General features: G+C 35.8%; 1 protein-coding gene across 8 annotated transcripts in view; it reads left to right on the top strand.

The window, feature by feature from the left end:
* Positions 1-22,899, top strand: part of BBS9 (Bardet-Biedl syndrome 9) — a 282,162-nt gene that overhangs the window by 162,072 nt on the left and 97,191 nt on the right. For 6 of the 8 annotated variants that reach the window (XM_068204038.1, XM_068204045.1, XM_068204028.1 and 3 more), the window contains one exon: positions 9,597-9,707. The exons of 1 other annotated variant lie outside the window; for it this stretch is intronic. In XM_068204038.1, coding sequence (XP_068060139.1) covers positions 9,597-9,707 — 111 coding nt within the window. Of the gene's footprint in view, positions 1-9,596; positions 9,708-13,401; positions 13,450-22,899 lie in introns of all 8 variants that reach the window. One more of the 8 variants, XM_068204060.1, reaches the window with a different exon arrangement.

The raw sequence follows: 22,899 nt of genomic DNA, 5'->3' as shown, positions 1-22,899 counted from the left end.
AAGGTTGAGCTAACACAAGATAATACTTGGATTTATTTGGTCAGTGGAGTATATAGTGAATGTAGTATTAAATGCTAGTGAAAATAAAGTAAATATAAGTAATGTATGTTTCTTTTTATAGTGTTGGAGCAAAGATAGGTTAGTATAATTGGAATGATTCTTAATTCCCAGTGCAATCAATAAAAGTAATAGCTGACAATTATGTTAAAACAACATTTTTAATGACTAAACAAATACAACATTATTTACATGTTCTACATACTATGAACAAATCTAATATTTAGGTACAACTGAGAAAGTAGAAATTTCCAATGCATGAAAACAATGCTATCTTTGATATAATTTACAAAGAAGAAAGAATTTTCAACAAAGGTTGTTTTTCAGTTGTGGAAGGGAACTTTAGTGTTATTAAAAAAGAGAATTCTCTTTTTTCCTTATGAATGCTTTGATTTCCTAAACTCTTAGTGCCCAAAGGATCTAGGTGCAGTTTGTCTTATATATCCACCAGGTAGATGTTGGTTTACTTAAATAATATTAAGGGAGGATGCTTTTATCCATGTTTTTCATCCTTAGATAGATAAATTAATAGATAAATAGAGAATACTAATTTATTTATGTTTTAGGAATTGGATAATTAATCATAATTAGATAACAGATAATTGGATAATTTCAGAATGCTAATAGATAAATCTGTATATTTTTTGACCTCTATTCCCTATATTTTCTATTTGGAGAGGATGGAAGGGATGGAAGAAAAGAAACCCCTTGTTCAGAAACTCCGTCTTTGTGTTAGAATAAGGTAATTTAATCTCATTCATAAACAGAAATATTTACCTCCATGGTTTATGTTCAGGGATGATTCAAAGCCCTTGCTCTCTTGGTAGTCAGAAACCTAATTTCTAGTAAAAATGAGTTTGTGAGCAATTCCTTCTTGTTCTACACACTAAGGGTTTCTGGCCTAATTGCATTTTCGATAAAGATCAGTCTGTTCCATTTTTAGTGGTTTTAGCTCAGCAAGACTGGTCATCTGTTCAGGTGTCAATAAGGTATGTCATCCTATATGATATTAGTAATCTTCAGCTGAAGTTTTCCAGATTTATTTAACCTGTCATGAACATGGTAACAGGAATTGAACTCAGTGTTCCAGATGTCTTACCAGCGTCTTGTTCAATAGTGTTACACCTTTCTTGTTCCTTACATTAAACATTTTCCAGTGGATTTCAAAATTTTACTAGTCATCACTCTGGGACCTTTTCCTTCTGTCAGCCTGTGAATGTTTCTGTGGGTTTTGTATCTTCTTTCATTTTCATAATACCATCATTTCTCACTCTCATAATATTAATGCAATTGCAATCGCTATTGAAATAAGGTATTTGTGTTTTGTTGCTAAAAATTGATATTTTGTGTACTAAACTACTTTATAGTAGTTTTTCAAAGTGGTCAGTTCTGTATACTTTCAGTAGTCCATCACAATAGTGCTAGGAAGTATTACTCTACCAATTTAATTTTGTTTTTCTGAGCAACGTGCATTCTTCAGTATCTACATTTTAATCCCAGTTGCTAGTCCACTGTCTTCTGTTATCCACAGCATATCTGATCTTAGTATGTCTTGTATGTCTTAGTATGTATCTGATGTCAGTATGTTTTTTTCCTGTATTCTCTAGCCCAGAATCATGCATTAGCATACATCCCAAATGCTTTTTATTTGATTTCACTCAGTTTAATATCTGGATTAGACATAGGTCCTTTTTGTCTTACTACTGTTTCTGTCTTACTACTGTTCTATCAAGGCTGTCTCAGACATCCAAAATCCCCAGCATAACAAGGCCTTATGCAGCAAATTGCATTGTCTTTTATTTCTTGTTCACAGCTAACCTAAATGTAGGTTCAATAACCTACATTTTTTAGCTTCCTCCTGTTGTTAAGTGTTTTGTTTAGGCCAATATACTATAAACTCCCTGAAGATAAATAGTTATTTGTTCCCCTGAATCAGTCAAAGACTGCTCACTTGGACAGTCTTTGCACTATGGTTGTGTGATGGAATGCTTTTGTAACTCATGGGTTACAGCACTGCAAACCAGGCCACAGACATTTACAGTCTCTTCAGCTTCTGAGTGCAGGGAATGAGGACTTGCTCTTCCTTCACAAGTAGGTCCAAAATTTGTGTCTCTATATGTGTCTTCATAATTGAGTCTTCAACTGGAAGAAAGTTTCATATATGTGATCCAGGAAATACAAGTGTATTAAAAGTGAATAGGAGCAAAATATTTCTTTAAAGTTTTAGAATGTTGGATACCAGTAGGGTTTGTTATCAAGGCTCTAAAAGTCAGTTTTAGTCTGTTTACTTTCACTGTATGCTGAGGAAAGGTTAGGGACTGAATGAAGGCAGTGCTGTGAAAGATTTTTTGACAAGGATGATCCAGAGATCCCAGCTGCTCCAAACACTGTCTTTGAAACACTCTCTATTGTATTGGCAGTTAGAAACCAGAAGTGACATTGGAAAATCACTTAAATATGCTTTTAGAAAAATAATAAGGAAAGTGTTTATCAAAGGGAGCATTATCTATTTAAGTTTTTGATGTAAGTTAGTATAAAAGTCTAAAGGTCTAGTAGCCTCCTTACAACTGTGTATTACCAAAACAATGCAATGCAGGCTCTACGAATTAAAAAAAATTCTTACTAAAAAAATATTTTGTATAAAGTTTTTTATATATTTCTATGTGCATATATCCAAATACATATATATATATATTTATGTGTGTAAAATGAGTTTATCTGTGTAAACCAAAACAAAAGCCTTGCATGTTCTTCTAGCTCCCCAAAAAGATAGCATGAACATAGTTTGTGACTGAATGGAGAATGTTGTCCTGAGAATAGATTGTTGACAGTATATTCTGTAACTTTTGCTACTGCTGTATTTAAGCATTTGGAAAGAAAACCATTTTAGTTATTGTCTTGGTTTGAAAAGACAGGTGTCTGCTAGGGAAGGCAGAAGCCTCCCTTGAAATGGAAAATGTAAACCCCCTCCCTCCGAATGATGATAATTTTGAAATTAAAAGGCTCTCAGGCAAAGATATGGGAATAGGAATAACAGTTCTTTACTAGGAAAATTAAAATACGAGTGTAATAGTACAAAAAAACCCACTGACAGGGTCAGAATATCACCTGACACCTTGTGGGTCAGAGTGTTGGTAGCAGTCCAATTGAAATGGTGGCTGCAGTCCTCCTGCAGTGACAGATGTGGTTCTGTTGAAGCAGTGATCCTGTAGAAGGGTGGAGTTTTCCTCTGAAGGTCCAGTGGTGGTGTCGATGGGCCTGGTCTTCCTCTGGGAATCCCGTGGATAAGACAGCTGCTCCTCTGGGAATCCAGTGGAGAAGGCTGCCCTGATGTCCCAAAATCTCAGATTATATCCAGGTAGGAATGCTTGGCTCCTCCCTCTGGGCAAAGCTTCTCACAGTGGGATGGTGTAATTTTATCAGTCATGCAGTGAGACTCAATGGCTCATTAACAGCAGATGTCTCTCCAGAGGGAGGATTGGTTGTAGAAGAGATAAAGAAAACTGCCCAATTAACAGAAGATAACTGCTCCTCCTCTAACAGATGGCAATAGAATGCACACCCCTAGTCACATCTTGTAACCTAGGACAGTTATGATAATCAAAAGCTATACTTAGTGATACACTGAATATGGGGAAGAGGATATGAGACCCAGTCAACAAAAGCCACCAGGTGTTTTGTGAGGCAGTGTGCTCTGAAAAAATTGTGATTTTTATGGTTGTGTTGTTTGTCAAGAGTTGATAATCCCCTTGAAAAATTCCTTTGTAAGCTGGTTTTTCTTTTCTGTTATGTAAAAGCAGATGGAAATCCTCCAAGCACTACAAAATTCAGTAAACTGCTTCTCCCAAGACATATCAGAACACAGAGCATGTTTTTCAGCCAGTCTATGTTCATCAGGTGAATAGGTGGGTGGATGGAACAATGCACTTTTGTGGCTGAAGCCAAAGTCATCGTTCGTCCTTTGTTCTCAGTGTGTAACAAGTGCCTTTGGTAGATATTTGGTGGCATTTATACAGTTCACTGTTCCTGCATTCTCAGTTCTGAGTTAGTAAGGGTACTACTGAATGTTGATCTTGTGTTCTTGGCCGAATGTCCAATAATGTGTCTTTAATGAAAACAGCTGTTGGATCTGCTCTTAGCAATGTGTTTCCCAATGCCATTCCTATGACTTGCATACCACATGCACTGAACCTCATCCTGGAAGAATGGCCAAGACTATTTGACAGTTTCAACACCACAGTTGCTCCCATAAAGAGCTTCTGCCAAAGTACCCTGAACTTTCTAAGTCAAGGTTTTATGAACTGAGGCATGTTCAAAATATTTGAATGGGCTACAAGCTCAAACAGAAGCCACACAATTGGTGTGAATTATTTTTGCATAGCTCTCTGTGCAAATAGTGACAACTCATAGGAAAAAAACTATGGAATTTAAAAACTGGAGGTTTTGTTAAGAAGCATTTCAGTAGAACATGAATAAATCAGAACAACACTTTAGCATGTCTCTGTGTGCTTCCATTGAAAATATGTTTCGGTGATTTTCTATGACCTTGGACTACGTATTCTGTTGGTATTACTTTTTTTCCCTAATTTATTGTTCTACTGGAATGTAATACAGAAATATTTTCCCTAATTTTGTTGAATTTGGTTGTGTCAAAGCACACAGAAAACAATGGAATTGTGTGACTGCAGGATTGTAGCCACTGTTAGACTTAAGTGATAAGTTCTGAAATCTATACCTGATTATTTAGTGAGGCTACGTTCCACAAGTGAATATCTGAAGTAAAACTGGACTGTTTGCTATTGTGAATTGTAACACTGTTTGTTACCAGACACCCATTTAGGAGGAACAAACAAACAAAACTACCTTTTTCTCTGCCTTCCATCCCCCTTCCTCCCTGCCTTCCTCTCTTAGTCCCCCAACCCCCTCTTTCTCCCTCCCTATTTCTCTCCCTTGCTTTTTCCCTTTCTCATAATTCTTCTCCCTCTTTCTCCTCAAACTCTGCAATGGAAATGAGTTTTCATTGCTGCAATGTGTCTATTCAAATGATAGCCTCTAATCCAGGGCTGGTATGTGAATAAATGTTCTATGGATCTCATAATACACTCAAATATGTATTATTTTCTTCTATAGATTTTGTTGTTTTATCTTCCATTTAAAAAACAGCAATAGTATTACTTATCTTCACAACCCGCCTAGAGTGTTTGTTTCAACAGGCAGGCTACTTTCTGATGGGAAGATCCTAAATTAGAGGACTCAAATAAATGCAGCTTAGCCAAATCAGTAAAATCAACTCATAAACTCTTTAAGAGAGAATAACCTCTAAAGCATTAGACTGTGTTTTTGGTGTACACTTTCCTAAAATTGTCAACAGAACACAAAACTCAAGTGAGCATGGTTTTGGGTATAGCTTTTTGAAATCTATATGAAATAATTTTACTGTTTAGATTATCTCCATTGGATAATGGTATACATATGGACGCAAAACCTGCTATTTACAGAGCTTCCTGCTCACATTTTGACTATCTTGCTGCCAGAGACTGCTCAGGAAGCTGTTTTTTCTTCTTTCTGTGGACTCTTGTAAGAATTAATTTCAGAGGAAAATGGAAACTTTATGCATAGTTTAGATTATGATTGAGTGGAAGAGAAAAAGGAAACTCAAATACTCTTTATTGCAAAGCGCCTTTTCATTTTTTTCTGATATATACCACTTTTGTTTTCCTGTTTTTCAACTTTTAAAGCCATATTAAAATACATAAAAACATGGTGATAGGAATCTGTAGGAAAACTGTTAGGACTTAATTTTTGTTCAATATGTGTTTTATGTTTATATTTCCTTTGGGTGTTGGTATCTTTTTCCAGCTTAAGAACCAAAAGTGCTACAAAAACAGATGTAGTGAAAATAAGCAAGAGAAGTCTCATTTCCTTTGGTGAACAAAGTTCACAATTAGCTTGAGTGTAATTTTATGCATGTTGTACCCTATCAAGCAGTTTTGTTGACAAAACTGCTTTCTTGGATTTATCACAACTGATAAAAGATCTGTGAAGCCAGACAAGAATTTAGCTACATGGAATAGGGGGAAAGAGTGGGTCAGATGTAATGACATATTCTAGATGTTATTCCTGCCAACAATTAATGGGAAAATTAATTTTATGAAGCTCTGTTTACAGACTGACATCTGGAGGACTTCTCAGCTTGGATCATTTCCAGTGTGTAGATTTATGTACTACTATTCCTTCTCTTTTACCCCTTTTTTCTTAAATATTTCACTTTTCAGATCTGTGCCATTCAGTTAATTGTGAATGAATGTGAATTATTTTGTTGCTGTGATTTCTTTTAGAATTCAATGTGCATAAAAACTGAAAATGCTTGCTAAAACAGACATTCAGTGAATACTTATTGAAATGTATTTAGAGATATATATTAAACAATCAGAGTTCTTTTAACTCAAAGAAATTCTGATCAGAGAAGTCAGAATATAGACCATGAGTAGAACTTCTGAAGTATGAAATAAAAAGCTTGTCGTCCTAGCAGAAAAGGTCTTTTTTTAATTATTCTTTTTTTTTTCCCATGTAGCTGTCCTTCTGAGTTGTAAAATGTTTTTGAATCACAAAAAATCCTGGTCTACTGTGGTATAAATATTATATTGAGTAGTGTGTACTTGTGCCTTATCCAGTTTCTTTTTCAGTCTAGTGAAATTTTGAAATTTGCTTTGAATGTTTCTCTTTCAGTGTGACAGTAGCCATAGTGTGGTCTCTGCACCTTCCCTCCTGTGGGAAATCATAGCATGTTGTCAGGGGTATCCATTGTTATCTTGAGGATGTGTATCTGTGCTGATTGGAGCAAGAAAATGGAATTTCCTGTTAGTTTCATTGGAAGAAGTGGGTACCACTTGTGTTGAGGCAGGCTGTGTGTAGATGAGGGTACAGTCATGTGACCCAGCCCTATGACCGAGTTATGGGACATGCTTAGCAAATGTGAGTAGCTCCTTCATTTAGAAGGTCGTACTGGTGTTAGAAGAGCAAGGTAGAAATGATCCTGTAAGCCTTGATCCTGTAATCCTCATTGCCTCAAAAATGGTGAAAGTGTAACTATTATATTGCTTTCTTTTCTGTTTACTTATTTAAATATTGTCACAAAAATCCTAATGAAATCCTGCCCCATTGAGAACAAGTGCTTTTAGCACATGGAATGCCTTTATGAAACAACAGTTTTTAAAAAATAGTTCACAGGAAAGAGTTATTGGCATCCTTGCAGAAGTAACATGCAATTACTACTCTTAATATCGATGCTGATAGTACTGCTCTGTGGGTTCTGTCTAAATTTTCTTTTTTATATAAAATAGTATGCCACTGGTAAGATTTCAGTTGTCAGTATTCTCAGTAAAATAATTTTATGGAAGACGTTGATTTTGCTTTTAATTGTAGTAACTTCTGATGGTATGATGACAAGTAAATCTCAATTAATCTGTCACATTAAAATCAAAATCATGACATCCTGCTTCCTTTTAACAAGTAGTGTGTTGTAGCTAAGGGCAAATAGTCCTTTTCCAACTCTTATTCAGTTACTGTCATGATTGAAAACTAATGAAATATTTTGGTACCAAAGGCCACCAGTCCTCAAGGCTATGTAAATTACTGAATTTTGTGTTTTAGAGTGAATGTTAGAAAATTTCTTTATTTCCATGTAGAAATTCAATAGATATTAATTGACTTGGTGAGTTTTCACTCATGCTGTTACAAAATGTTATAATACTAAAATGTATGATGCCATTCTTAATAGTTCTTTGGGGCAAGAAACCTTAATTTTATATCCTGTATTTACAGGCTAGTGTTTAAGAGTGTAGATTTTATCTGAACAATAAGAATGTGAAAAATCGAAATTGACTTTTAAAGCACTGATTTCCATTTCCTCACATCTTGTAGTTTACATTTTAGTCATAATTTTCAAATGGCAACAGTACTGTTTTACAGATATTTATTTTCATTTAGGCTGTTGGTACATTTATATTTAATGCAATGTCAGACATGACCCTACTGTTACAATATTTTAATATGAAGAAGTTTTTTTAATTTCCAATTTTCTCTTTGATTTTCATAGCAGGTATCCTAAATATTTGAAGCTGTCATGGGTTGCAAGTCTGACACATTTACTCCTGACCTTCCTTTCTTACTGACAAAATTTGCTTGCTGTAAATCAAACATAAATCCTGTGATGCAACTTATACTTTCTCTCAGGGTGTATTTGGATAGAGCAGCTTGTGTCTTTTCCTTAGGAGCCAAAGATGCTGTATTAATTCTTCATCTGGTAGGATTGAGTGTTTTCACTGGAGGGTTCACTGGAGCTGCTGTGCTTTACCCTGTCTAGTCAGGGTGGTACATTTCTGCAAGACATGGTGCATTGGTTTGCCAGTGCTTCTGAAACTGCTGGGGAAAATGCAACTCTCCTACTTAGAAATGCAACCTTATTTTTAATTTTACTCTTTTAATTTAGTAATGGGAGGATAGCCTTTGTTGCTGCAAATTTGATGCACTTCTTGTGGGGCCCGGAGTAGAACATGTCTTTTCACAATAGAACAACTCTTGCATAAAGGTATAAAGTCTGTGCACACCATTGGGAGTTGATGTGCTGCTTATAAACATGTGCTTTCAGAGCCCAATAGATGAGTACATGGATTTGTTTGCTTGCTAGTGGTGTTCCTGGGAGGGCTGTGAGGAAAAGATGTAGCTCAGCTGTGTGCTGTATTGTTGGCAATGCACTTACTGTGAGGCCATCTTTTTGCTGTGGAACAGTGACACATCCTCCAGTGTCCTGACCACAGCTGTTCTGAAATAAATGTACATCAACCTATTCCACTGCAAGCTACTCCAGCCAATACTACTACTACTAGATTATACCTCTCTTCATAGTTTAAATGTAGGCATTTAAACATATTTGAAGAAAAAGCTGTGAGTAATTGTATTGTTTAATGAATGGCTCATAAAGCAATATTGAAACATACAAAGATGTTATACCATACATCCTATAATCACTGGAGTAAGGCATGTTATTGGACAGTGAATGTGTCCCTGTGTTTCCTTTAATAAAAATGCTGTATTTAATAGCCCATCCAAAAAAATCAGCATGTCTTTCTCTGTGGCGAGCTAACAAATCTTCATAAGGTTTTTTGATTTTGTAAAGGTATTTAATTCACACTTAATTACTTTATTACAAAAATAGCTCCAGTAATCTGATCTTTAATAAAAATCACATTATTTTCCATGTTTTATGTGGAACCAGTTTTGCATATTCTGTGGTCTAAATTAATTCAAACTTTTTTGAAGATGACATAAGTAGTAGAGAGAATTCATTAAAGCATAATCAGCCTTCTAAACAATGGTAATAGTTTTCTTTAGGAAATGTTTCCTTGAAGTGAAAGTAAAGACTATTTAATTTTATATGTTCCTGTCAGCTGACTTATCACCTCTTTTCGTTAATTATGCACCAGTGAATTTGTTTTGTTGCATAAACCCCACATTAAGTGTCTTCCATTTTCAACTAGGTGGCTGTGCTACAATCCCAGAGTCTGATCTGGAGGAAAGGACGGTTATACCGGGCTCCACAGCAGTGTTTACCGGTCACGGGCAGACCACAAAGCAGAAATCCAAGCCTGGTAAGAAAAGGAAAATTATGTTATTTCACTTAGAGGTGTACCACTCATCTTTTCAGAGTGCTTGTGGACATATGAAAAAAATGGCATATATTTCAGCCTTTGTTGGCATAATTTCTAGCTTTTCTTGCTACAATAATACAATGTATAGGATTCTGAGCTTATCCAGCTTCTTCTGTCAAGGATGGCTCCACTGTAAAGGTCAGTCTTGGAATTAAATAACTTCACAGTTCAAAGGTTTTGTGCTACGTAATACTTGAATGAGATTCTCACAGGTTTTATTCATTATCTCTTCCACAGAGGCAAAACAAAACTAAGGGCATTTTGGTGTAATAAAGGGACTTTTTTTTCCTGTGGTATGGTGGTTACACATTGTGCCAGCTGATTAAAATATGGTCATTACTTATCTTTTGTGGGGAGACTTCCTAGAATTTCAGAAAAATATTATTGGATATAATAAAATGAAATTATACTGGCTATAAAATGTGCTGCATACAATGATGACACATTTTCTGGAAAGACTTCTTGCTGCCGGGAACTGTGATATAGTGTTAACATATTTTAAAAGCAGCACTGTAAAGTACTGCCTTGCAGTTTAATAAAGTGTCTGGTAAATTCTCAGGGTTTGACTATAGCAATTTCACATTTTGCTTACTAAGTTGTACGTTCACACTTCTTTTCCCCTCTCCTTGTCTGATTTTATCCTATAATATTTATTATAAAGTAGATTTGAACGTTGCTTGTAAATCAGAAGTCTTCTTTATGGATAGGTGTTAAAGTTAAGAAAAGCAGCTTAGAGATTGCAACCAGCAATAGTCAAAAATAAAGTCCTTATACATCTGCAAAACCCAGTCAATTGTGTGTTTAAAAAGCATTCAGCTGCTTGTTTGCCCAGCTAACTGTAGCACAGACAGGCAGGGAGTTAGAATAGATAGTTAACTTCAATAGCAGAATTTACATTAGCAAATTTTTAATAGTGGGCAGGAAAGAAAGATCTCTAATACAGCAATGTGTAATAATGTCACAGTGTAACTGAAAAATTAGTACCTGCTTACAAAAACAACCTGAAAATCCCCTGAAGACCTACAGCTCTGACTTTTCTAGAGTGCTAATTACCTGTGGTCCTCATGGACTTCAGGTCATTAGAAGAGGTCCTGTCAAAATTGACATAAATGTAGTTTAACCTTTGCCGTCTGGCTATATTAAGTAACCTCCTGGTAATGGGAAAGTATGTCATCTCTCTGATGTAGGATACGATCCTGATAAAATTCTAACTTCAGGCAACTAGACTAATAAGTCACTAACTAGACTAATAAATCACAAACATATGGCAGGTTATTTCTTTGTCTGATGCTCCAGTCTTCTGATCAAGCACATATTTGTTCTTCAGTAGATAGTGTTCTCCTATATTTAAATAATCTTGCTACTGAAAAGACTAGCATGGGTGGAAAAATGTAGAAATGTATTCCTGAGCTCCAGAAACAACAGCATGGGGACCTGCATATCCTAGTGTAGGTCTTAGCCCATGATATAAATTGAGATTTACGTCACATAGCTGGCTGTTGTTGCTTTGTAACTATAAAAGGCAGAATGAAAACTTTGAAAGCTTTTAAAAAGTCTTCGGGTTTACAGCCATGTGTTATACGAGGGAGTTTAATTCATTCATGGTAAGAATTGACTGCCATCTGCCAGTTAGTGCTGCAATATAGAGAACACCTAGAATATCTGCCACCAAGCTGTCTGGAAATTCTAATTGCTATGAGTGTAAGAGCCAAGGGAGCTACTTAAATCTGAAGGTAACAGTAGGCATGAAATCACAGCCTTTCAATGTTTTTCTGTACATGATATTTTTGGACTGAGTTCTTGCTCAGGCACTGCAGACTGCAGCAAGACCATGGTGATTACAAAGAGCCCTCAAAGAATATTTTCTGTGTCTTATGTATCTTTTTATTTACGTTTGCATTTAATTCAACTATGTGAAGTAAATTAGAGAGAAAAAAGAACAAAAAGTAATTTTTCTTGATATATCTTCCTTCATTTCCTAATGGAGTTCAAGACAGATTCTCATGATAAGTTGAGAGTTGGTTGTTTGATGACCCTAGTGACCTAGTGGGTCATTTTCAACTCAGGATGTTTTGTGATTATATGATAATATGTTGTATGAGCTATGCAAAGAACTGAGGGAAATGAGGGACTGAGACCTAGAAGACTGTTCTGTGAGAAACAGTGCTGTAGGGCATCATCTTGTCACAGACTTGCAAATTATCTCATGTAAAGTATTATATTGAGACTTTCCAGGCAGCTGCTAAGCATGTGAGCAAGACTTTTGGCTTTACTTGTAATAGTTACTTAGGAGACCAGAATATGACATCTACTAGTCATCTACAAGTCTGTGCAAGGACAGAATGAATGTAGTTTTAGCCCAATCATAGAGTCTCTTTGGAACGGGAATTACTAGACTTATGGTGTTTTCTTTTAATTGCTGAAATAGTTCTCACTGGGTTGTTTTTCTTATTTTTTCTAATCCAAGTGTATTGTGATTTCATAGTAGAGAACAGGATCACATTAATGATATTTAGAAGCTAATGGTATTATTGCGGTTGTAGGAGCAGATTCTTTTAGATGGCTTTTGCTTTGAGTAGGTACAAAATACTCCTTTGAACATTCTCTGTCCCAGTGAATGGAAAAGATTTCTTCCATTTCTTACCATCTCAAGACATGGAGTCTGTGTGCATTGCATTGGGAGGAATAATGTTAGCATGATAAATCCCTGCTAATTTTGTTCTTGCTGTTTTGGTTAGGAGGACAGAGCAGCATATATTGCATAAAGACTGCCCAAGCCTAGTGGAGAGTTTGTATGTAATTTGAAATTCACTTATGTCTTTCCTTCATCCATGAGCTCTCAGCTATAATACCAATGCTGACCTCTACTGCAGTCAAAAGTACGAATGTAGTGACTGTAGACTCTGTGTAGGTACTGTGGAGTTCCTTTATCTTTTGATGCACTCTTCCTGCTGTGTTCTGTATTCTTCTTTACAAATTATGAATTTCTAACCAGAGTTGCATTTCCTTGGGTGATTTGATTTAATGGAGAAGTTTTCATGTGTTCTAGAAGGTAACAGTTAACAGAGCTTAGCAGAGCTCCACTTCTCAAGCTCTCACTTGTGCTATAATATTTGTGATGGAATTAATTGATAATATGGTTTGTCACAAAGAGGTATAAAGAAGTTCTTGTACCTGCAGGCTTTTTAGAGAAATCTCTAAGAAATATGGGAAACTACCTTAAAACAGCAATTAAACTGTGGTGGTGAGCTTAAGGATGTAACATATGCATTTATCAGTATATAGTCCTTAAAGTAAGTATTTTGAACTCCTTGTATGCCCTGTGCTACATGCTACTTACTAGGAAAGAGAACTTCCTAAAACCTTTTTTTCCAACCAATATTCTTACTGATTATTTTACACAGAAAGGGTCTGGTTGTTTTTTTGTGAGTAAAGAGTTTTATGCTGCTAAATCATGACTAACTTCACTAAATTGATGGAAAAGCAGATTAAAAGTTAGTATGAATAAAAGAATGTTTGGCTTGAAAAATGTATCTTGGTTGTTTTGGTTGTTTTTTGGTTGTTTTTTTTTTTTTTGTGTGTGTGTGTGTGAAACCATTGTGCTGATTACATTGCAATTTCCTTACTTGTTCAGGATTTTACAGCACTGGGAGTCAGATTGGTCAAGTGTCATGACATGCAGGTATTGGAATTTTCACAACTTGTAAGGCTTGATTTTCCCAGCAGAATTTTTCACCTAAGATCCCATAAACCTATTCTGTAGATGATCTATCTAAACAACAACAAAAAAAATCTTTAATATTTAAGGGAAATATTTGCCTGACTTTGCCATGATAATTTAGAATAATGTCTCTCCCTGAGAGAGCAGTATGGCTCCGTATTTACATTTATTGTTTAAATGCAAATATTTGAGAAGCAGTTATAAGACAGAATATTTAGCATTTGGATTTGCTACTGTGCTTCCACTGTTTTAGTTAAATTCTTTGTATGTTGCTGTCATGCAAATATTTAGATGGCTTAAAGATTAAATTTCAAAGTTCTCATCTTCCACGATTATATTTAGTAAAGTAAATAAACTTCTATACTTTAATACTTAAAGCATCTAAGACCAAAAACTGTGTCAGCATTTATATTTATGATTGGAATAGATTTTTAACTGTCTGTAGTTTGAATCTGGCTTATTATTTTTGATTAAATAGGCACCTATACATAGATGACACTGAGGTTGAGCTATAAACTCCAGTAAAACAAGATATTCTGAGTCAGATTTTTGCACCCAGACACTGTACAGCTGCATGTCTTTAGTGTATTTTATTTATTTTGTTACTTTTTCTCCAGTATTGAATGGCAGTGTTCATGTAGATGATGTAGGTGCCATTTAAGAGTATCTTTCCACTTCACCCTTCTAATCAAAGATTGCTGTTTTTAATAGCCTAGACAATTTTAGGAACTATTCCATGGTTCCAGCTCACAAAGATGTTTACTTGCACAAACTTTTTAATAGACAAGATTGAAACTATTTTCCTTTAAAGGGTCCAGGGACACATTTAAATTTATCTGTGTGCTTAATTTTTTCTTATGAATACACAACTGTGTGAAACTGCAAATGACATCTGCTAAGTAACTCATCAAAAAGTGATGTAATATAGGATGCAATTTTGTGATAGTGTTTCATATATTTGATTTTAGAAAGGAGTAGAGTACTCTTAAACACTTGGCTTTGTACAAAGAGTAGATAGTAAAGAGCTTTTGGATATGAATTGCTGCCAGCTCTCCACTGTCTTTTTATTTTTGTGCTGAACTGTTCTTAGTATTATTTCTTGCCTGTACATATGAAGAAAGGCATATCCTGGAATTTGTTTTCAAGGGTGCATAAATTTGCTGTAAAAACTCTAAAGCAGGTCTGTGAAAGATTTCTATTTTCTCTCAGACATATATTGTTTATATATTGGACTAATAACTGCCCTACATTTTCAACATGCATGAGTAAGGTGCAGATGGCCTACTGTTATTGTAATTATCGTAATTTGCTGCACTAGTAATCATTTGAATACTGAGGTTTTTGCCAATTATAGCAAAAGTATTTGCAATGTACAAAGCAATTCACTTTTCCAGGTTAGACAGTATAATAGGACAGAAATCAATTGTGCTACTAACATTATTGCACATGAGATTAAATAAAAGGAAAATGTTTAAGTTAAGCTAAAGACAATTTTGAAAAAATGTCCATACTGTCTAGAGAGGGATTTCATGCCCATAATGAACTTACTAAACAATCAGCTGAATCAATCAGTACTGTTTGCGACACAGCCTCTTCATGGCTACAGTCTTGAACCTGAACTTCTGTCTGAAGTTTGGTTACTACACTCATGGCATGAGGTTTTTAACAGACTTATTTTTTAAAAATCGTGAAGGCCCAGTTAACAGGGCTCATCTGAAGGGGTAATTGTGATGCTGACAGTTTGAGTACAGTTTCAAGCATTTTGACTAGTGAGTTGCAACACAGTGTTTGGTCATTGGCTAACAAAGAATGCCAAATTAGAGACAAATCTGTCAAAAATGCGTAAACTTGTGATGGCCTCAGGTAAGTGAAAGCTCCTTCAGACCTAACCTCATTAGTTGCTCACTTAGGTATTTCCCATTGGTGTATTGAGGTATTATGAGACTAGATCCTTCTTTCTTTCTGTATGGACATTGCTATGCAATAGGAAAGATACCAGGAGCCTGCAGCTGGGCCCACCTAATACTTCAAAATTGCTAAGCTAATTGTTTCCACAAGAAAAGGTGCAAAGAAAATCACTGGGCTACAAAAAGCCTATTTTTCTGGAGAGGGTTGAAGAGATTTATGGAGGTTTTCTTTTCCACAGAGTCTGTTTTTCTAAAGAGTAGTACAGCTTAAGAGATTAATGTGAGAATTCCTTCATTAAGTCAATACCAAATGAAGTATAGTTTCTCTTTTAGCAGGAGCTTGTATATACATCTCCTCTGAAATGTAATATAGCACATGAGAACACAGCAAGTCTTGTATATGTTCTATTATTTGCAGATTGTACTGTCTTATAATGTGTATTGCCAACTGCAGTGAGTAAAGAGATCAATCTTGTTTGCCCCATACCAGCAAACCAGTTGTAGCGTTTTACAAAACACTATATATACCAGTTATAGTGTTTTACAAAATGTTTTCATTCAGAGGTTAAAAAAGTCTCTGATTAATTTCTTTGTTTCATGACTGTCAATGCAACAAAGAACTGAGGACTACCTTACACTCTACTTTGTGGGTTGTCTCAGAATTTGCTGTGACATCACAGAAAAGAGGTAGGGAAATGAACAAGTCATGGTAGGGACAGCCTGACCCTTTTCCTTCAAATTTGGTGGCTTTAATAGAAAGAATTGTTTGTGTAAAGTGTTCTGTTTTTAATGAAGAGAGAATTCAAAGTCATCCTTAAAATTATTAGCAAAAGGTTGCTATTGCTGCAGTTAGGGAGCAGAAAAGAGTGATACAAGGCATAACAACATATTCATGGCCATATTCAAAGCTTTCTGGAATCTATCAAAAAGCCTTTCCTTATTTTTAACAAGACCTGAACATGAGAAATCCTGATGGATAATGGAAAGTAAGGAACACATAAAAGATAGGTTGAGAAGAGAGGGCATGCTAAATATGAAACAAACCCAAAAATAAAATCTAAACACATTTTTAGGAATTATCATTAGGTTTTGTAGGCAAGAAAGGGGAATTGTAGCACAGTGGAAGAAATAATAAAAAAAACCCAAAAGAACCAGAAGTTTAAAAGCTTTTCTTCTGTGACTAAATGTTGGTTTTCATATTTTCTTGGCAGTTTTCCTGCATAACTATGAGCTTAAATAGATGATTGTCATTAGGATTCATTCACGCACTTGTCTTCTGCAAGTAAAGATGGGCAGGAAAGAAACTAGTCAGACTTCTCTGTTATTTGCTGCTGCCTACTTTTCATATGTGTTGGTGCAGATTAATACCCCATTTTCCTTCTGAGTGTTTATAAGACTTCTTGTGTTGCTTTTGTTTCCTCACACCAGTTATTTCCTCCACTGCATCAAGTGTTGCCATTTAAAGTGCACACTACAAACATGCCCAGGATTCTGTGTTTTTTCTTATGGATTTGAACTGCTGGCTACTGCTTTCTTTAGCTCAGGTGAAGTCTTTTTACTGAATACTGAGTAAAACTTGTTTCTCAACACGTATGCTTATCTACCTAATTTATTACTGTCTCTCCAGTTCTGCAACACAAACCTTTGTACCTAGTTTTTTTGTTTAACTGGAAAAATCATAATTTTTGTACAGAACATGGATAGCTTTGAATTTTATGCTTTCTTTGGATTAGTGCATTACTTCTGGCTTCACTTCTTTTGTCAGATCTTTGTTGGTTTGTGAGATAGTACACAGGTATCTGTGCTACTTTCTTGACATTATAGAATAGTATCTGTAAAATTTACATTCTGCTGTTGACTCTTTGTATTTATTTGCGTTAGATATTAATGGTTCCTATATGTACATGTCAGTCTTTGAGCACTATAAACATTTTATGCTGTTCTTATTTCTAATGAGGTGTTATTATTTAAGAGAAAAAAAAGAGAGAATAAAAGGACAGAGACGCTCATCAATATATTATTTGAATGCCTGCTCAAAATTCCAAGCCAAGAAGAATTTTGATGCTGCCAGGCATATTGAATTCTGCTCAGGTTTTGATAGCCTGAACAACACAGTTGGCAGACAGACACTTCTGGCTTCTGCCATCCATCTTTGTATAAAAGAGGTAATTAAATCGGAGGCATTCAATAGCACAAAACAGAACCAAGCACTCCACTTTAAGATCTCCTCTACTGCTGAAAACCAGTTCTGCAAATTTCAGGAAATCCCAAAAACTTATTGAATACTTCAAGGAGGAGTTTTTCTGATGCAGAAACTTGGAATTGTATGACTTACATATTATATATAAGTCAGATTACATTTAAGGGTAAGAGTTACTTTTATCCAAAAACTGTTTCACTACCTTGTTTCGAACCCTGAAGTTAATATTTTTGTAATTGTTTGATATATCAGATGAGTATTAGTTATTTGTCAATTCCAGGATGAGCCTTTAAAATGGTTTTCCAGGTCTTTTTTTCCAGGTTATACAAAATGCCAAGACTCACTTAATAGCTTGTCAACATTGGCCACCAAATGGAGATTAGCTCTAGATCTTTAGGAACTGTTTGCTGGAAAAAAAATGACATTGTGGAGGTGTTAGAGGTTATTTTCCAAAATATCTTCTTTTAGAAGTAATTTTAGTGTCTTGCACCCCTTTCTCCCCTCACCGTTCCAGAAGGCAGCCATCCATATTATGAGCTAATGGCTTAAACGTTCTTTAGAAAAAGGAAAAAAGGACTGTTTTTGAGATACAGGATTGCATGAAAGCACCTGAAACTGCTAGGATCAGTTCTCTCTCCCTGAGGGCTGACTCTGCAACCCCCTGAAAAATAAGGATTTGAATGGAAACAGTGACTCTCATTTAAAGACCTGCTGACACGCCTCAAAAGAGGGAGCACATTCCCACATGCTCTTTGTTGGAGAATGTTACTGGAACTGAAAATAGGTTTTCCATGTCATTTTGTGGAAATTATCAGTGCCATTATAAGCCACTTTGGAGTTTTGCTGGAGATTTGAATTGTCACAAAATGGATAATATTGGTAATATGGATGATGTGTATTGCCAGTTCACATCATCTTAGTTAAGTAATATTGTGAATAGTATTGAAATATTTCTGGGGTTGGAATCATAATTTTTTTCCTCTTAATTATTGAAATGAAATAGTCAAAATGCTACTGCACCCTCAAAGTTCTACCACTCACAGCTTTTATATAGAGGCAATGTGATTGCCATGCTTATACAGGTAGGTGATCTTGGTGTTTATATGTCTCAAAAGAGGCTTGTACCCTAAATCTCAGTAGTCTATTGTAGATAAAAATTTTTCTCACTCTGGTGTGCTGGAGCAGTACATGTTTTGTCCTGGCTGTAGTTCTTAATACTGGTTAGTTAAAATGGACACTAAAATTCTTATTTTACATTTGTATACTGTAATGTTAAGAGCTCTTCCACAGTTTTTAAATTCTCCACTCACTTTTCCAGAGTGAACATATGCCTAATCCACATTCTACTTTTAAAAGTAATATCTTATGAGGCCCCATCCCTGTGTGCTGTCACAACCATTGTAGCTGATGGACTGTCATGAACTCCTTGCTTCTTGAATTGGTTCTCATTGCGTGGTTGTGAGATGCAGCACATGTGACTATGTTGTGCCTAATATTGAGTCTATCATATTTTTAACTTTAATCACTGGAGAATTAAATGTAGTAGTTATTGACACTTTGACTGTAGTTAATGCAGGTCTTCTGATATCTACTGATCAAGGGGCAGATCAATTGTAATGGCAGAATTCAAGAGTCAGGCTTCCAGAACTGATTCAAGTTCACCACACTGATGAGGGTGATTGGATGACTTTGTTAAGGAATGTTTACTACCCTGGGACCAAAAAATATTATGCTTAGGAAGATTTCTACAAGAGGGACAAGCAACAGCAGAGCAGTAGCCCTTGTTATTAAAATGAACAGGTCCAACAGTGCAGTGCCTATAACTTACCCCGAGGTAAGTTATAAGCAGTTATTTTGTCAGCCTCATCAAATATTTATCAGCCATCTCTGCTAAGCACATTCTAGTTCGGAGTTATTTTGTATTGTACTCCACAGTGTATCTTCTCAGCTATTTCACCTGTTAGAATAATTATGTCTTCCTGTGGTTGAGTGTCACCCTCACCAATTTAGTATTAAGCCTACTGAAATGTTTCCAAAAGTAGGATACAAGGCTGAAGTAGGAATGAATGAAAAACTGGGGAAGTGCTGAATTTTCTAATAACTGCTGGAACATACAACCAGATGTACTCCTGCTGCCCAAAGCAGTGCATGAAGCAGGTGTGTCTTCCCAGCCTGTGTTAGTGTATATACCTGTGCATCAGGGTTTAATAAGCAGTAGGTCAGTGCACAAGGCTGACTAAGTTTAGAATTTTGGAAACACAGGCTGGAAGCAAAAATAGTCTGTGTTTCCTAGGGCAGATTTTGTTTTCAAAGTTTGATTCTCTTTTAAAGGGAAAAATAGAAAGATATTTCAAATCCATTCTGTTAATCAGAACAGGATATGGTATTTAGAGTGGTGTTAGAACTAAGTGTGATTCCTTTCATGGTACCCCTAAAACAAATGTATGATATCACTTAATGAAGACACATTTCTTTTATTAGTGTCATGTTATTTTATGGCCCACATTCCCTCACAAGACAAGGTGAACCACAAGAGAAACCCTGTCGTTCCTTAGCTTGCTCAGTTTCTAAATAGAGCAAAAAATGTTGTGGCACTGGTAGGATACATAGCTTTCCAGCTCACTGTGTAGTTACTGTCTAGCAAATAAGATACTACTTAATAAAACCTGAACTCTTCATTTAGTTGTCTTTGAAAATTTTTAGGGCCCTTGCCCTATAGAAGTCCCTTACCTTTTGGTTTGTAATTGAGTTGAATCACTGATTATTTTTTTATTGTGTTTTGACTCAGAGATGTCATAGGTGTCTTCAGATCTAATACCTTGAGTGTCATGGACAGAGTGATGGTCTGTGCAGCACTGTGCAATACCCCAGTTTAACGCCCTGGAGAATACTATTTTAGAAGTTAGAAGTTAAGTTTGTTTTCTGGAAAATAGCCTTAGCAAAATGTTGTAACTTGGATTTTGATGTGATCTCAATCCCATTGAAGAAAACCTTAAATAGTAAAGGTAGGAGTAAGAAATAGTAAAATTATATGCAGTTAGACAGAGTCAGAGGTCTCCTGTGGCTCTATTTATCAAAAAAATTTTGTTCTTTTCTACCTTTATTATGTTGTGTATATTCCAGCAAATGTTACATTTATTTTCATGTTTATGAGTACTAACAATTTCTCACTTTGAGCTTGGTAACCACTGTCATTGCTGGTTAGAAAGATGAAAAAAGAGCAAGGTAAGCACAGGGGATAGAAGACAATAGCACAGTAGAAAATACATTAAATGTACCACATCACATGGGTATTAGTCCTCTCCACTGTAGTAATAATTCAGTAAAGCTTTTGATTGTGAAAAGTGTAATTAAAAACATGTGCATGCTTTCCCCTGGACTGCACTGCTAACAGCATTAAACAAGCAATCACCGCAACTGTTCCTCAGGCCTGTTGCAAAACATGCCTGAAAAGATAACTTCTGCAGAGCCTGGGGTAGCTGACTCAAAAGTAGATTGGTTGTATCTGAATGAGCTACAGCCTCGAGTGGGGAGGTTGCCATGGGTTTATCTTCGCATCCTCTCAGCCACTAAGTGTTTCTTTATTCACTGGTGCCAGCACTATTTATAATGACCAGATGGTAAAGCAGCTTTAGGGAGCTGAACAGATTGAAATTTCAAAATGTAGTTCAAGCTGGTTTTTTTTTAACCTTAATCTTTATCCGTATAGTTAGACCATCAAAAGGAAAGGTTGCTGTCTTGTGGGGTTAGTGACCTGTGACTGTGTTCACAGCTGCAAAACTGCTAGTTCTGCTGTGGGAGAGGTTGGTATGTGCATCATGATGCAGGGAGGGGAGCATGAACATCCCTGTGGCAGCAGGCCATAGCTATGTCAAATTAAGTATAAAATGTGATTGCCTTCTAGCTTTTGACTTGATCAGCCATCTGAATCATTCACCTCATAGTGGCAGAAGCATGTGTGCTGGGTCAAGGAATAAGGGAATAGGGAAGCCACAAGTGCCCCACCTTATGTTAGCCTATGCTGTCAGAGTAACTAAAGCACAATCAAACTCTTAAATAGGAGCATTGAGGAAAGAATCCTTAATGCTAATAGGATATTTTGTGTGCCATGCCTTATTAAATGTAATTGTAAAGTTATTCTGAGTTCTCTTCCCTAATGAACCAGTGCTAGAAGTACTGGTTTATTTTTATGCTGTGGAAGGTGGTTTGTGTATGATGGGGAGCCTCTTCATTCTTGTGTTCACAGTCCATTGTGCCAGAACTCATTTATGCTTTTTCCTGGCAATTTTCTCCCAGCTCTAAAACTGTGGACACAGGACCTAATCCAACACAGTTTTTAAGCATATGCACTGCCAAGTATATGTAGTCTCACTGGACTCACAAGGGAGTATAGTAGGCAAAGTGCAAACGCCCTCTGGTCTTTCTATATCAACTGTACTTGGTCCTTCTTGGAGTAAAATTGGTTGTAAGCCTGAAAGAAATGTCATATTAGGACAGCTGCTTTTCCTGTTCTCCTTAGCATTTCCTTGGTTTTGTCAAATGGAGAATAGGTCAAGACTTCATCATGAACACGAAGCTAAGCCAACACATAAATACCCTTGAGCAGCAGTTTTAACTTTTTGGAATATTTATAGCTAACAGCTAAATTTTAGGATAACAAACTGTTGAAGGTCTGTGTTAGTTCATTTTCTCTAAAATACAGTTTTTATTCTGGATGAATTCCAGATGTATGAGCATGGTCTAGAGATCAATCTGGAATGGTCTAAAATTAAATACAATTTTTTATTTTCTTTTCCGTTTGTTAATAGGACTTTTCAGAGAGGCTATTTGATAAACACAGTATAATAATGTGTAATAATAATAAAGGGGACTAAAAAAGTTGCATTTCTTTTGCTTTCTGAAGAACTGTTCTGACAGTTATGCACTGACTAAAAGTCACGTGTCACAGCCTGTATTTCAGTTTCTTTTCTGGATCCTCAGTATTTGATATTTGCTGTCCTGTTATCCCAATGGCCTATATTGTATTCTCTAATGCAAAGACAAACTCGAAAACATAGTCTGTTTAGCCAAAACTGATTCCTTTTCTTATTAAGCAATAATCCTTAAGGTCTGTATTTCAGATCTGTTTTTTTCTGTTGGTCAGCTTTGTTTTGAAGTGATGCCCCTTCTACTCCTGCTTTCTTCTTTTTATTCTCCAAACTTGGAGTCATTTTTCTTACTGGAGAATATTCAATTCTTTTCAATGCTCAGTTTGTAATATTCAGTAGAGGTGCTGAAGGTTCTAGCAGTTATTGGTAGTTATGA

Source organism: Anomalospiza imberbis, chromosome 1 (assembly GCF_031753505.1).
Source record: "Anomalospiza imberbis isolate Cuckoo-Finch-1a 21T00152 chromosome 1, ASM3175350v1, whole genome shotgun sequence".
In the NCBI taxonomy this organism is placed as follows: domain Eukaryota; kingdom Metazoa; phylum Chordata; class Aves; order Passeriformes; family Viduidae; genus Anomalospiza; species Anomalospiza imberbis.
Note: the sequence above shows the minus strand (reverse complement) of the source record. Positions and strands in the feature narration are given on the sequence as shown.